General features: G+C 43.1%; 1 protein-coding gene across 4 annotated transcripts in view; it reads right to left on the bottom strand.

The window, feature by feature from the left end:
* Positions 1-633: 633 nt before the first annotated feature.
* NAGA (alpha-N-acetylgalactosaminidase) overlaps positions 634-16,576 on the bottom strand; it is a 33,753-nt gene continuing 17,810 nt past the window's right edge. For all 4 annotated transcript variants that reach the window (XM_073542871.1, XM_073542872.1, XM_073542873.1 and 1 more), the window contains 6 exons: positions 12,130-12,304; positions 9,654-9,831; positions 6,569-6,663; positions 6,139-6,300; positions 5,604-5,801; positions 634-3,751 (listed from right to left, as the gene is read on the bottom strand). In XM_073542871.1, the coding sequence (XP_073398972.1) occupies positions 3,473-3,751; positions 5,604-5,801; positions 6,139-6,300; positions 6,569-6,663; positions 9,654-9,831; positions 12,130-12,304 (1,087 nt within the window). In that variant the 3' untranslated portion in view covers positions 634-3,472. The remainder of the gene's footprint in view (positions 3,752-5,603; positions 5,802-6,138; positions 6,301-6,568; positions 6,664-9,653; positions 9,832-12,129; positions 12,305-16,576) is intronic.

Raw genomic sequence — 16,576 nt, 5'->3', positions numbered from 1 at the left:
TCCCTCCCCCATCCAGCACCTTCCCTGCTACAGCTCCCATCTTCTGCTTGCTTGTGGTCCCAGGCGAAGGGCGTCCATGTGCGTTCAGCCACACAGGGGAGTCACCTCTCCCCTCCACCATTGCCGAGGGTGCCGTTCTCTTTCCCACGCCTCCCTGGGCCAACATATATCTGGCTATTCCGGCACCTCCGGGACCCGCAGTAAGCTCTCTGGGTGCCTGGGAACGGAGACCAGTCTTGCCCTTCATAACGACGGGTGAGTGGAGCTAGATATAGCTGATTAATCGCTGCAGGGGCCTCAGGCACGCAGGAGCTCAGCAAAGATGCAGCCTCACAGCTCCATGTCCAAGCCACGCCCCCTTAGCTTTTCTTTTCCTATCCTTTTTGGTAATGGCCTGGGGTATATTTTCCTTTTTTTTTTTTTTTTTTTTTTAAGTGCACCTTAAAAATTGTAAATATCTGTTTTACTAGTCCAATATAACAAGTGTACACACCACTACAATATTGCTGGCCGTTGCTGTAACTATCTCTCCATGCGTGTAGCATCAGAGTTTTTTAGGGTTAGAGAATGTTTATTAATGAATATGGTGCAGGGAGATTTATAAAAAAAAAAATACAAGGCGGACGCTGAGACGGCTTTTCATATCCGGATTTATTATTTACAATGGTCTATAAATGAGATGCAATAGTCAGTGCACAGGTAACAAAATCAGCATCACAGATAAAAAGAAAAAGTGTGTGTGGGTGTGTTTCACAGAAAACAGAGTACGCTAGTGATTAGCGAACGTGGTTGGATAAGGTGTTATCTGATCATGCTCAGGTGCTAACCGAGTGTCTTCGGCGTGCTCGAATAATATGTTTGAGTCCCTGATGCTGGAATTGCCTGTTTGTAAGGTAATCCCTCCATGTGTTGAGGCTGTTGATCAGCCTCGGGGATACGAACATATTATTCAAGCATGCCGAAGACACTCGGTTAGCACCTGAGCATGATCAGATAACACCTTATCCCAGCACGATCGCTCATCACTAGAGTATACAGAATGGGCACAGCACATGTGCATTATAGTAATTAGATATTTGGATAACTCTTGAACGCTTTCCTCCTTGTCTCTGCTATAGACACCTAATAATGCCATCTGTAAGTGATCCTACAGTGTATGAAAAAAATAAAATAAATGACACTACATTTTAATAATTCACAAATAAGTTCATTCTCGTTTTGCTAAACGGATCACTCTGAGGCCGAAATTTTAGAAATGAAAGGCATAAAAGGAAAGAATAAAGACTCCAGTTGTATCCAATCTGGTTTAGTCTGGAAAAATAAGAAAAATAATCAAAAAAAGATACCTGAGTGATTTCAGCTCTACAGTAGTCGTACCAAGTTATCAGTTAATGAAATAGCGGAGGTGCTCACCCTCCAGCACTGGTCCATTCAGACAAGGCTCTGCAAAGCCCCATTTTCTAGATCATTGCGTTCCACCCTCCCTCTCAGTGATCAGCAAGTTATCTCCTTTTTTTTTTTTTTTTAAATCAGATGATTTTTATTTAAAAGTTGTCAGCATGAAACTTTGACAATACATTTAACTTTAGCATATAATATAAACCATTTTCAACCTGACAGGCGATATAACTGTACTTACATCCTAAATCCCCTACCCTCCCCCATCCCTTTAAATCATTGCACTTATCACACACCATGTCACATTTTGAATCTTTTTTCGAGACAGCCACTTAAGATCCCTGTTTAAAGTACCAACACAGAGGGTCAAGGGCGCGTAGGAAGACGCATTCTCTCTCTCATAAGAGCCTCCGAAGCCAGGCCTGGGCGCTCCATCCAGCCACCCCACACTCTCAAACTGCATGTGTTGACCTCTTTTCGCATATATGTTCTGTTCCATCAAAACAATAAAGTTAACCTTATTAATCAGTTCCTGTCTAACTAGCGGTTTGTCATCTAACCAGTGGGCCGCAATGAGTTTTCTGGCAGCATATAGGATTCTGGCTATGGTCCGCTTCCCCCACTCATCAACTGCAATATCCTCCATGCATCCCAATACACACGTCAGCGGGTTCCTTATAAGAACCACCCCCATTACCTCCTGAGTCAAATTAAGTGTTTGTACCCAAAAGTTCTGTAGGGCAGGGCAGGGCAGGACCATATCATATGTAGGAGATCTGCCCCATCCTCAGAGCAACGCGGGCAGCAAGAATCCCCCCTCAGGCCTGCCCTCTTCATCCAGACCGGGGTCCTGTATACCCTATGTGTTAGGTAGAGTTGTGAGACTCTCCTGGCTTCGCTGATAGAGACCTTGGGGATGAATTGTAATACGCTCTCCCACTGAGAATCCGAGATTGGTCTCACATCCTTCTCCCATTTTAGCAAGTTATCTCCTTAATAATTTAGCAAAACCCCTTTATATGAATTATTGCAGGGATAAGAAAATCACTTCTGCTCTCTTTTTCTTCCAGAAAATGCACTCTTCTTGTTGAGTATTATAGGGTCATGCTTATTTTAATGAATGGAGTTGAGCTGTATGGCTATATTCCCACTAGGAGTTCTTTATGACGCTTTTTTTTTTTTTTGAAAATAGGCAAGTAATCCATTTTACTTAATGGGTGCATAAATGGCGCAGAAAATCTGCAACATGAAAAACTCACCAAAAGCTCATTGTAAGAACGTAGCCTAATAGTTGAAACACTTCATAGACAAGAGTGGTGCTAGATCCCTAAATAAAGGTAAAGCTTCTAAAGCTGGACAATCCCTTTAAGAACGTTACTCTTTTGGTATAGTATAGCTTCTACATTGTACAAACAATGGTCTCGTATGTGATTAATTTTTCCCACCTAACAAATTTCGTGTCCTTATACATTGTATACAGATATATGTCAGATGACTAATGCGTACTGGAGCATGTGAATTATTCCCTGATATCAAGAATTGTGGGGAAAAAAAGTGTGGCATTTTAAGATTTTTTTTTTTGTCAAAAGGGAGAAGATGAGACTTTGTCCCCTTTTCCCACTGAAAACACATGCACGCTCGGCGAAACCAAGTCTATAGAGTTGATGGAAGAAATAATAGTCAACTGCGATAGTGTTCAGCCGGCAATTATTGCAAGTGTATGACGGCCTGAACAGCGTCTATTCTAGAAATATCAAGCCCCACCATGTGTGGACAACTATATGAGTGCAAGTCAAATTCTGCTACGACAGGAGATTTTTTTTTTTTTAAATTAATGAAAAATGTAAAGACAATTCATTGAAAATAGATGATTGGATAGGTGTGTAATAGATCATGAGATTACATACCGCTTTCATGCTATTTTGTTATAAAAGAAGGTAGTATTGCTTAGCATCTTATTTAAAGAAGCACTGCCAGTGATTTCAAGTATTTCAAGTATAAAAAAGGCACGAGGCGCTCGTATAAAACACATTCGTAGCGCCGGATTGCCCAAACGACTTATTCAAATATGACTTTACAAAGGGCGATGAGGCGTAGCAGCTGGGCGAACGAACAACATGACTACACCGGAAGGGTTAATAATCATTGGAAATGTTTTTTGTGGTTGAAAAGTGCCCAAGTATTCTTTTTCAAATACGTCATAAACTTTATAGCCAAAAGAGCACTTGGTTATGTTCAGCTGGGTAAGGCTTGTGGTGAAGCGTTTCGGCAGACCATCCGTTCCCGTATTCAGTACCGCCACAGCATACTGTTCATCCGCCAGTTCTCTTAGCCATACCTCCAGACTGCCAGCCTGCAAGAAGGATATACCTTAGCAAGAGTGAAATGGTGTCCAAAAGACAATATATCTACAACTAAGTGACTATTTCACGTGGCCAGCACATTATTAAAAGGTTATTCCCATCTTTAGATCTTAGTGCCTTTCCATAAGATTGGCGATAACTTTAGGAGACCCACACCGATCTAAACAATGGGGATCTGGAGGGCTATATTCTGCTATCTATGCAGTCTGACAGAAAATGAATAGAGCAGTGATGTGCATATCGGACAAGAACACCATTCAGAGCACCTTTGACACTTCTTAGGATTAGTGGGGGCCCAGCCGCTATGAATAGATGGTGTAGCAAAGCCAGGTAGGACTAGGTTAAATCCTAGCACTTCAGGTCTTAATTAGATGCACATGGCTAGCTTTGACTAAGAACCAGGAAATGGGTTCACCTAATGTCAGTGTGCTGGGCGTTGAGTAGAGTGGAGTGTGTTGAAGCTGGTGATTGACCAGGAAAAATGTGAGTCATAGCTGGAAGAGAGACAAGTCCAGAGTCTCTCTCTGAACGGAGATTGAATGGGTCAGCTAGGAAGGCCGAGCAGTCTCTGTGTTGGAGCGGCAGAGTAAAGTGTGGAAGTTGGAGCCTGTTCAGTGTGAACTGTGCATAGAGATGAACACTTCTGTTTTGCGCTGGAGCTCAGGCTGAAGATTCTGAGACTGGTAGGATCGTGCCTCTCCTGTGTGTACAGTTCGCTGCGGGAGAAAGTACAGTAATCTGTTGGGGTGAGCCCCCACTGACATATGTGCCTGCTGAATGAACTGTTTATTTGGTGTGATACCTTTGTGCCCAGTGTTTTTGGTTTTGGATACGTTGCAGTTTTATGAAAACAATAAAACTGAACATGTTTGGGCCAAACAGTATTGCGTTTGGACATACTCCCACCATTACTCCTGAGGAAGTTACATTTTGTGGTGATACGTGTGGTGTCACAACTCCTCATGTCATGGCTGCTGTATACAGGTTCCATTACCATATGACTTCACCCATTTGGCCGATTCCTTACCCTGGATTTGCTTTGTCTTTTCATTTAAGGCTATTTGATATTTATGTGCATTTTGGTCTATTTGATATGTATGTGCATTACACTGCACTGTGTGCTTTGGGTTTGCTATGGTCCTATTTTCATGATACCTGGTGCAATAAAATATGTATGTAGTAGGTGCCATGTTGTTCTCTGATCAGCATGTGAGCATAGGTTTCTTACATTGTTTTGACTATTGCATTCTTTTTGACACATAAGCCACTTTTGGACTCTTAAATGTTTTTATTATGCTTTTCCTTGTTTGTTGATATTATTTTGGCTATTTAGTATATTTGGTGAACTGGACTACCTTACACACCTTCTTCTCCTACATGTGCTTAGCCTCTGTGTGTAGATGGTGATCCCATTATATTAGTGGCACCCTCAGCTCCCTAATTCAGCACACGTTGCCTGTGTGAATCCCTATGGTGGTAACTTCTGAAGACAGGCCACAACCCTTTAATTCTGATTCATTGTGTTAGGTCTAGAGCAGGGCCTGATGGATGACTTCTCTCTACTGATCACGGGTCGTTTCATGCTCCAGGTCGGATGGTGTGAACCCGTCATAGCAGAAGGACAGCCACAAACAAGATCTCACTGCTGTAAATTCAAGCTTGGCCTCCATTGATTCCCAAAGTTTGTCTGTCTACAAATTACTATGGACATGTCTTTTGTTACCGTGTATTACAGATTTCCGAAGGATTTCCAAATCTTCTTTTTAACAAATGCATACAAACAAAACTAGGTTTTCACACACACAAAAAAAAAAATAAATTTGTTATTTAATCCACAGGTACCTTTGCAATTCGTGCCCCCTGCTTCCCAAGAGGATCCTGATTAATGTAGATCATAAGACGGTTTTGCAGGAGGTCCTTTGCGTCTTGGGAGATAGTCCTCAGGTCATTAGACATGATTAATGGGGCTGCCAGAATTGCCCAAATTGCCAGTTGTGATTTAGATTGTTCATAGCTCAGTCCAAAATCCCCAACGATGAGCTACAATAGGAAGTGGCCAAGACTTGTCGTTAAATGAAGGCTATTCGAGCTTGATTGAAAATAAATCTTATAAGTGACGGCTGACATAACAGATTCTTTACAGTCAAAGCATCGTAACCCATCTTTAGATATAGGGAAACCTTAACATATGAAATCCGTACTACAACAAACCATAGCTAAGGCTTCACTCATCTGCCAAGCTTCATCACTGGCCACTTTTCTGACTACTGCTTTTCTTCAGCAGTGAGGCAGCTCCATTTACAGAGACCCTGAATACTATAATGATATGCTTAATAAGAATAATGTTGCATGTGAGGCTTATTCCTGGTCTGCTCACCATATCTGGATCATTCCACCTGCCGGGGCCTGCAGCCGATTGTAGATTGTCCTGGTTGTCAGCAAACCATTCTATGATGTTCAGCACACTCTCCCACGAGTCCTGAATATCACCATAGTTTCTCCACATGTTACAGATTTCACCCAATAATGTGTAGTTCACCTGTCCGAAGATAAAACAAAGCTTTTACCATTATAATAATGGAGAATCATGGCACAGCAAAGACCGATATGACTGAGGATGAGGGTGATCAATGAGTGAAACAGGCTGCCACAAGAGGCGGCGAGTTCTCCTTCAATGGAAGTTTCAGAGGCTGGATAGACATCTGTCTGAGACGGTTTATTGAATCCTGCATTGAGCAGGGGGTTGGACACGATGACCCTGGAGATCACTTCCAACTCTACCATTCTATGACTTTGGTGATGCTTACTTTTGGAGGAAGGCCACCTTCGTACGCAGGCCAGCTGCAGGAATATAGGATAGGCCTCCCAGTCGCATTTAACGCTGCACTCATTTTAGGATATCCTGCATAAAAAAAAAAAAAAATAAATAAAATATTAAATTAATCGAATTGATTCTATTTGAAATAAAAGGTCCTTCTTGGCATCCTCCAGTCCTTGGAATTCCTACACTTTTAGTTACATAAGGATCATATAGAACATGCAGCTGCTGATTGTTGCTGTACATCCCGCAGAGCCTTCCTACAGTGAGAGCTGCATCATTTATTGTCTGTCTGGATCTGCTTACATAGATGGGCAGTTCACTAAGGCTACTTTCACACTAGCATTTTTTTGCGCTACGCACGTCTGCATTCCCATAGACTGTAATGTGATTTTTTTTTTGTCGCATTCCGTGCGCATGCGTTTTTTTGAGACAGGTCGGGCGGACCAAAAATGCAACAGGTTGCATCCGGCGCACCTGGGCGCACACCACAAAAAAACGCATGCGTACGAAAACGCATACGAACGCGTGCAAACGCTAGACCATGCGCCCCCATTTTAAAGATAGGGGATCAGGACGCATGCGCATGTACGCGCACGATGCGCTGCACTAAAAACCGCTAGTGTGAAACCAGCCCAAGAATGTAGGAACAATAAATTTGATATGCCATATTGGTTATGTGGTTTTTATCTTACATCATATCACATAAAACGCATGCAACTGTGGCACCCCAGAGTCCGGTAGCCACAGTGACATTGCCTCCCTCTAAGGGGTGATGTCATGCCTGGAGGCAGGAGGGGGGTCCCCATAACATGTAACACAGTGTACATGACAATTCCTTCAGCAATTCCTTATAAATTCTGACCAGCAGGTGGGGTTAGTGAGTCAGTAAGAAGACAGCTGAGAGAGTAAACAAGAGAATTGTCATGGAAACGGGAGCAGTTGGAGCGCATGACGAGACAGTGGGAGTTGGTCTGTGGAGAGGGAAGGGACAGGAGCAGAGACAAGGGGCTCTGGGGAATTAAATTGCGTATAGCTGACCCCAGAGCGAAGCGCTGATAAAAAGGGATGCCAGAGTCCTTGGCTGGACAGGAGCTTACGCCCTGACAGCCGAATCTGGAGTGCAGGGGACTGCAAGTTCCTTGGCCACACTGAACACCTGAAGGCACGGCAGCAGACCAAGAGCCCGGTGCTGACAGTGAGCAGGACAGTGCCCGTGATATAGGCTCACTCTGTCTGCCATACAGGTTAGCAATCATCACGCAGGAGAGGGCCGCAGCTTAGCTACAACAGAGTGCAGAAGGAAGGTCCCCAACCCCACCTGGCAGGGTGGGTGCCCTGAATGCATCCAGGCGAGCCGGACTCAATCCATCATCTGTAATGTGGTACCCCAGATTGCATTTACGTTCAAGTAAAAAGTAAAGAAAACTGCACCTCTGTGTCCTTCACTTTTCCTCTGCACCCCAACGTTCACCACCATCTGAACAATCATATATATTTGCCCTGGGGCCCTGCTCCACCCGTGGGGAGCTGAACCATCTTTGCTGCGTCACCATCAGCCCCAGAGGACCAAAACCGCAGGATCGGCCACCCATTGCCGAACACCACGGGTGGAGTCATGATTAAACACCACATAACTTTCCTCTATTTTTTTTACTGGTCACCCAGGGCCACTGACCGGGTCACTGCCACCGTGGCATCCCCTTTAAAGAACCTGACCGGCCTGGTACAGAGTAACCCAAGGCCCTGTGGGGCGCTCCACCATGGCAATAGGTATTAAAATATGTAAGTAGCACGTGGATGTAATAAAACAATCTTTATTAGGTATCATATATAAAAGAACTACACCCAATAAACGGGAACCTCAGTGAAAAAAAGAACCCCATTACCAACAAAAAAGAGAAACAGAAAGGGAAGGGTACTGATAAAAATAAAGACAGTGTATAAGGTCCTATTGTACGTACCATAACCCAATAGATCTAGTACCTATGGTTAATAAAGGGGTTTTCAGCTATGTGCCCAGATCAGATATGATCTGATGATATGATCAGACCATAGCCCTGTACAGTCAGACACAGCCATTACACAGCAGGGACACATTTATAAGATTATCTTAGCACAGGAGCATTTTTTTTTATTAACACATCCAGTTGTGGAACTCCAAGATCAGAAACTGACAGCAGCATGTATGGAGCTAACAGCAGCATTCAGAGCTCTGATCGCTGCTGTTACATGCAGTTCATGAACGTTTTGAGCACTGCACTCGGCTTTTTCTGACAGCCCATAGTAAACGAATGGAGCGGTAGTGGGGCGTCTGACGCGCCGCCCCATTTTGTAACAGGGATAAAAGTGAAAGGGAAGTTTTAACCACTTTTGAATATTCACTTTAAAAACTGGTTTCGTCAAATGAAGAGCTTATAGCCACACGTGCTCCACATATGAATCCGATTGAAAAGGCCAGGTAGGTCAATAAAGAACTTTTGAGATAATTGTCCAATTACCATCGGTCCCTTGAAATAGAAGCAGCTATAACAGTATCTTGAATATGTATTGGTAGACAGCTGGAAAACGAGAAATGCCTTAACGTGGCTTCCAGTTACACATAACTCGGCCATTTTAATGACAACACTTGTGTCACTGTAAAAATATTTCTGGACCCGATTATTTAAGAATACTATACTGCACGCTGTTGCCGCGTTTTCTTTCACCGGCAAGAACCTTTGGCACCCTTTAGAACCGGGACTAGAAACCCCTTTCATTGCCTTCCTATGACATTGTCCCTAGTGTGTGGGTGAGATAGGAGAATGGTGAGATCATTGGTGACGGGTTGAGGTGAGCGCTGATCGCCTCGGTATAGTACGGTGAATTTAGTCTTTATTTTAAACATCCATTAATTCAAGAGCGCTGTGCATGAGAAAAAGTGCAAAAAGGGTTTGTAATACCCAAATAGGATAACGTTATACCAGTATCATACATATTATATGATTCCTATCTAACAGAAACAGGCCAGGAAACGGTGGTGCAATGGCGTATAGCTGAAAAAGGTGAATCCCAAGTTACTGACATGAGCATACCTAAAGCTTTTTCGCTGGAGTTTGAGTAACAGCCATCAAATTTTAACATGTCAACTTCCCACTTTGCAAACGTCTCAGCATCAATCTTGATAGTGTCCAAAGTTGTCCCGGGATAGCCACCACAGGTATAGTTACCCATATCACCATATATGCCCAACTTCAGACCTCTGGCATGGAGCTGTAATACACAGAAGATCATATCATGATATATACCTCTCCCATTGGTCCAACATAACCTGAAAACAGTGGCTGGGGAGCGAGCCATTGCAAAAATGAGAGAAAAAAATATATATACGTGTAGACATTTTGTGATTCCTTGTCTTAAACCATCATTGCAGTATGTTTCTATGTGTTGCCACCCAAAGGTTGTGATGGGAATTACAGTCGGACGAGGATTTTCATAGAACAGTTTGCACACTCCATACAGAACCCGTAAGTGCCAGAAGAGCAGAGTCCCACCATGAAGTGACCCCATTTTGGAAGTTACCCCCCTCTGGGAATTTATCTACAGATGTAGTGACAACTTTGACGCCATAGGTATTTGCCAGAAACATGCAGCAGTGGATGTTTCTGAATGAAAATTGCAAATCTGCCTTTGTAGTGCCCACCTCATGCTTCTGGAGACATGGACTCGAAAATTAGGCAATTCTCATCGCTTCAGAAATGCCAGACATGAATGCTAGCTGCGGCTTAGGCACACTGTGGGGCATTTGGATTTGGGAACACAGAATTTGCTGGATTTCTTTTGGGGGTAGCGAGCAGCGCACTTTTAATAAAGCCTTTGTGCTACCAGTAACGTGGAAGCTCCTATATTTCCGTTAACAAATGACGGACCTGAGTGGGGACTTGCATTTTTTGTGGATCGGGTTGAAGCTTTTGTTAGGGACTATGTTTGGGATCACATTTATCCGGCGCTCTACGCTGAGCACTTACTTCGTGGCTTTCATCTAAATCTCCAAGTGACGCGATTAAGATGATACCCCTGATGGATCCATTCACTATAATGAGGCAGCAGAGTTACTAGGAACTCTGTCTGGCCTCTGTTCAGTGTTGTCCTTTCTGAGAAGTGCACAAAACTGTGGCGGATCATGCTTTTATGCTAGCCTAAAAAAACGGACTCTACTGGATCATAGGCCAGACAGTGTCCACAGTGCCTCCATCTGCCTCATTATAGCGAGTCTTCCGCCTGAATCACGTATTTCAGAGATTTACATGGAAACCCCAGTGTAAGTGCTGGGCGCAGGATAAATGTGAGCCGAACCTTACTGCGATCTTTGGGAGGCAGAATGAACAAATCAACAGAAGGTGAAGAATTGGTTTGATTTATTTTTTTTTTACAAATGTGTAGTATAAGTGATTAGACAACTATTCTTTGGGTGGGTGCAATTACATTAATACCATATTTAAGATGCTTAAAAAAAAAAACAACACGTTTTTACATCTCCATATTCTGAGAGCTATAATTTTTCTAAATTTCTGCTGACAGTCATGTGAGGGCTTGTTTTTTGCAGGACGAGTTGATGTTTTTATTGACACCATTTTCAGGCACATACATTTTTTTTTTTATCGCTTCCTATACCGATTTCTGGCAGCAAAATGAACAACAACAAAAAAATTGCATTTTGGCAATTTTTTTTTGTGGGGAAGGATTGAGCTGTTCTCGGTGTCTTAAAAGTGATAAGGCAACTTTATTCTTCGGATCAGTATGATTACAGAGATACAGTTTTATAATTTTTTTCCCCGATTTTGCACAATATTTTTTTTCTTTTTTTACACAAAGTTTATTGAAGGGGTTAACCAGTGTGACAAGTTTTATAGGGCGGGTCGTTACAGATGCGGTAATACCAAATAGGTATACTTTTGTTTATTTTTACTGTTACATAAGTATACTTAATATTTTGTGATTTTTTTTTTTCTTTAAAATTTTCATTTTTACTTTGTCAGTCTATGGGATTTGTCAGTAGTTTTCATTACTCTGATCCCTGGTATAATGCACCAGAATTGCAATGCTGCCCTAATAGAAGCCTCTTAGACCACGCTCTCAGCACGGTCCAACAGGCTTTCCATAGCTGGTTGACCCGGAGGTTGTCATGGGGGTGCCGGTTGGAAGCCTCTCTCAGCGTCTGGAATGTTGCGATCGATATCGATCGCAGCATTTAGGGGGTAAAGCCTCTGTGCAAAAATTTTAGGCCAGTCTGGGAAAAATTGCTGGAAAGAAAGAATGCTCTCAAAAGTAGAGGAAGTGCTAATAATTTATTTTTATCAATTAACAAAATCATAGTGAATGAACAAGAAAATAAATCCATCTAAAATCACATCACTATCTGGTGCGACCGCCCATCAGGTATTGATGACGCCACCGTCCTTGCAAGGTCTATCTAATAAATCACACTATATGGACGATTCATTCCTGGAATATTATAAACTATTATTCTTACATAAATGGTTGATGGAAATATTAAATACTTGTACTTACATAATCTGCTAGAGCCTTAATACCACTTGGAAACCTTTTTGGGTCAGGCTGAAGTCGTCCACTAGAGTCTCTCTGCTTTAGGGTCCAGCAATCATCGATGCTGATGTAAACGTAACCAAGATCCCTCCATCCACTGTCAACCATTTTGTCCGCCATTCGCTTTATTAATTCTTCACTAGAAAATATTAAACCAAAATGGATTAAAAAAAAAAAATGCAAATAATCCTGCACTCTAGATGTCTTATTATTTAAAGGGGATGGTATCCGTAGATGCAGCCAGATTCATACTGCCCCATTCAAACAAGAAATGGTTAGATTACATTGACATCACAGAAGTGCCCTGTGCTAAGCACTCGGGAGGACCTCTTTACCCTAGAAGATGGTGTAGAGATGTGCTCCCTAACATGATCATTCATTTGGATTCAGTTTGATGTCATTTCCAGTGATGGAAGTCTTTTTTCATGCAAATTGCCTCCTCAGAGAGCAAGAGGACTTGATCTCTAGTGCCCCCTATTGGATGTAGCAATCCTAAAAGTCAATATCGACTCTTTAACGAGCCTTGCCACATGACTGAGGATAAGAAGCCAAACAAAAAAGTTATATTTGCAGACACATGTTTAGGGGAGTTTGCCCCTTCTCAGTGTAAAGCAGGAGAACAGATTTGGCTAGGTGAGAGGTCTCTGACTGACTTCTAAGGGGGAACATTTCTCCTTGTGTAGCGATACCCGGTCAGAGGCCTCTCATACAGCCAAATCAGATCTCTTGCTTTGCACTGAAGAGAGGCAAACACCCCGAAACACATGTCTGCAAATTTAATTTTTGCTCCATTGAACAGCACATCTTGATATCACAGTCTGCTTTGCAATTTTTTGCTTGTGAGAGACCTTCATGATGCAGCATGACATTTTTTGTGCCTGGAGTCTCAGTTCAGACTCCAGTTTTTTATTCATTTTATTGTGCATTCTGTGCATATATGGGTGTGACCGCGCTCTTTCTGAGCTGGGAAAACCATCCTGTCTGGCCTATGCTTTTACTAGTGGTTAGTCCCTCGATTCTTGTTCACATTCACGTCACTTGGCAAGTGAAAAGATTTTAAATACTAGAGTTAGGACTGTCCCACAAGGGTTGCTTTTACGTGGCGGGATGGCTTGTACATTATTTTGATCAAAATTATGTTTACTAAATACCCTAATTATTATTATTATTGCCTTTATGCATTATTTGCAGTTTTTTTTACTTTATTTTAGGACATTTGTGTTTTTTGTTTTCTCTGGTTAATGGTCATGTGTTAATATGCACTTACATTGTGCATACACATCAACTTACTTTCTCAGTTCAGGCTCCAGTTTTTTATTCATTTCTTGTGCCTTGTTGCTGTGCTTAGTCTTACCATGGTGTATGACCAGTGACAAGGAAAAAACCCAAAAAGCCCTGGAAGTGAATATATAACCCATAGAAATCTCAAAATCTTAGTCTGCCTGAGATTACCGTATTTTTCGCTTTATAAGACGCACCCCAAATTTTGAGGAGAAAAATAGGAAGAACTTTTTTTAATAAAATGGTGGTGCCTCTTATAATCCAGGCGTCTTATTGCTTACCGGGGGGTGGTGGCTGTGGTGAAGCGAGGTCCCAGGATCGCTGCTGGAGGAGGCAGGAGTGGGGTGATACTGCAGGCCGCAGGAAGAGATGAGAGGGTGCTCCGATGTGCAGCGCGCTGCCAGGGGGGCTCGTGCTGCTGCCAGGGGGGTCTGTGCAGCAGCCCGGGGCTCTGCCGACATTTACCGGGTGTAGGACGCAGGGGTGTCTGTCGGCGCTGTGGATGTCTCCACGTGCCCAGCGGTGTCTCCGGTTCCCATCCCGGGGCTCTGCTGACATTTTGCGACAGGCCAGAGCCCCGGGGCTCCCTCTCGGTTCCCTCTGTATTGGCTCCGGCAATATGGCGGCCGCCGCTGCCGGGGGCGGCTCATGCGCTGATGGTGATCTCGGAACGGAGATCTCAAGAGATGAGATCTCATCGCTGAAATCTCATCTCTCGAGATCTCAGTCTCGAGATCACCATCAGCGCATGCGCCGCCCCCGGAGCCAATACAGAGGGAACCGAGAGGGAGCCTGTCACAAAATGTCAGCAGAGCCCTGGGATGGGAACCGGAGACACCCGGAAACACCCACAGCGCCGACGGACACCCGGAGATACCTGGACACCCAAGCGGCCTACACTCGGTAAGGTATATCCTCTTTGTAAGACGCACCCCCATTTTCCCCCCAAGTTTGGGGGAAAAAAAGTGCGTCTTACAAAGCGGAAAATACGGTACATAAAAAAAACCCCAGAAGGATTTGAGCAAGTCTACATCCACAGCAGATCTGTGGTTAGTTCTCCAAGATGTTCCTCCACAAAATGTAAGGAAATTTACTTAGGAGAATTGATGTAATTTAGATTTCTTTTTTGTTGATTCACATTACATCTTGTTAATTGATAAAAATAAACTATCACCTATTTGTTTTTAAACTGTAATGGTCATGTGATCACTCACTTGGGCAGCGCATAAAAGGGGAATCTTGACAGTGTCCGCATTGCACACTAACTATTTAAAACCTTTTTAAAAGAAAATACACAGATTTGTATAAAGTCATATGTCCACTTTTTTTTTTAACAATGACTTGAGAAAATCCCTTTAAATCTAATAAATTAAATAATCATGTACAGATTTGTTTCACATTTGCCTAAAACTATTGCACAGTGCTGCATATGTGCAAAATGCAGCATCAAATAATTTAATCTATCACAATACTGCTATGCTCTAATATACAGCAGAAATGTTATATTTAGCTGCCTTGGGGGCATAAAGAGAAGAAAAATAGGTGAGAGTTGGGTGGAACGGTGTCGAAAAGCTGCCAGGGGTGGAAAGGGACAGGCAATAATGTCATCCTGAAAAGAAAAAACAAAAAAAACAAGAAAACAAATTACCGTAGTACCTCACGTGCTCACTGTCCCCTGTACGTCCATTGGCGCCTTATCTTACAACCACTGAGCGCTGAAACCCGAGGCATCGTAACGCTAGGCCAGGACCTTTGGCCATGAATAGTCCCAGGGACGTTCATGTGTGGTGTAGGGCTGCAGCACATCATGACCTTACGACAGGGATGTCCCAGGTCTAGCCGCAGCCGGGATGGTTGTGGAACACACTGAGCTCACGACATGGCTACTACCGTACGATGTGCACGAGCAGAGATGTCTAGGGCCTGGTTGCGGCCAGAAATCCTAGTCCAGAGTGAAGAGACCTGGGGTTTCAGCATGAGGCTGTGGTAAGAAGAGGCACCGAGGACTGTATGGGGGAGAGTAAGCAGCGGAGGTGAGGGTTAGGTTTTTTGCTTTTTTAATCTTTTGCCGGCCCTGAATGGTTCAGCAAAAGGGCAGCCATATGACTGCCATTTTGCTGAATTCCCTGGAAGCAAATGACAAGAAATTTTTTTGGGGAAAATTTGAGTATAATTGAATTCTCCTGAAGTAAATTCTCCTAAATCTATTTAAAATGTATGGATACAACCAAGATCAGATGGAAGAAAATTTATACAGTTAGATTATTGCTCACAAGTAAAACATTTAGTGGCAAAAGGAGCATTTACAGCTGTGTAATAGAGACTCCAAGGAGGTTGCAGGCAAGGAGGTCGTAGGCATGCCATCTCTGCCATCAGGAGGAATCCTTACATTCTCTACATCTGTCTTACTCACTGTAAAGATTTCAGCATATCAGGCAACGAGTTAAAAAATTAAATCAAATGGACAAATTTCACGTAAATCTGTGGGGATTTCCTGATCGTGATTTACCACTTCTTTTTTTACTTTTTTCCAACATAAACATAAAAAGAATTAGTTTCCTTAAAATGTGGCTAAAGAATCAGAATATAAAGAAGTGAAGATGGACAATTACAAGAAGCATACACTGACTCCTTGTATCTTTCTGTAGACAGGATGATTAATAGGTTAACTAGTCTGTTCAAGCCACAATTTAGATCATAAAGAGCATTCAGTTGTCTCATATGAAAAGAAGTTGAAATCTTGTCCTGTTCTCCCGGCCTCTGTCTGCCGAGAATCAGGTCGGCGGCGGCAGGAGTGGGGCAGTGTGAGGCAGGAGCCACTGATCTCCCACCGGTGGGCTTCAGGAATAAGTTGGTAGTGCAAGGCAGAAGCGGAGTCCCCGTTGTGCGCATTGATCTCCTAGCGGTGGGCTGCAGGAAAATGGGAGCCGGAAGCAGCGCATGCGCAGACTGAGATCTCGTCATTCCAGTCTGAGTGTTCTAACTGTATAGAACCTTTTCCTATTTAGCTGCCAGAATCCATTTTCCTTCATGCATAGTGACTGTTCCCTGGTTCTGTAAGTAAACTGCCTCTTTAGGGAGTTACAGGACTTGAACTTTATTTCTACCTATTGGAAGTAGCCATCCTAAA

Source organism: Dendrobates tinctorius, unplaced genomic scaffold (assembly GCF_039654945.1).
Source record: "Dendrobates tinctorius isolate UK_male_01 unplaced genomic scaffold, ASM3965494v1 ptg000129l, whole genome shotgun sequence".
NCBI lineage: Eukaryota > Metazoa > Chordata > Amphibia > Anura > Dendrobatidae > Dendrobates > Dendrobates tinctorius.
This window is presented reverse-complemented; position numbering and strand designations above follow the sequence as displayed.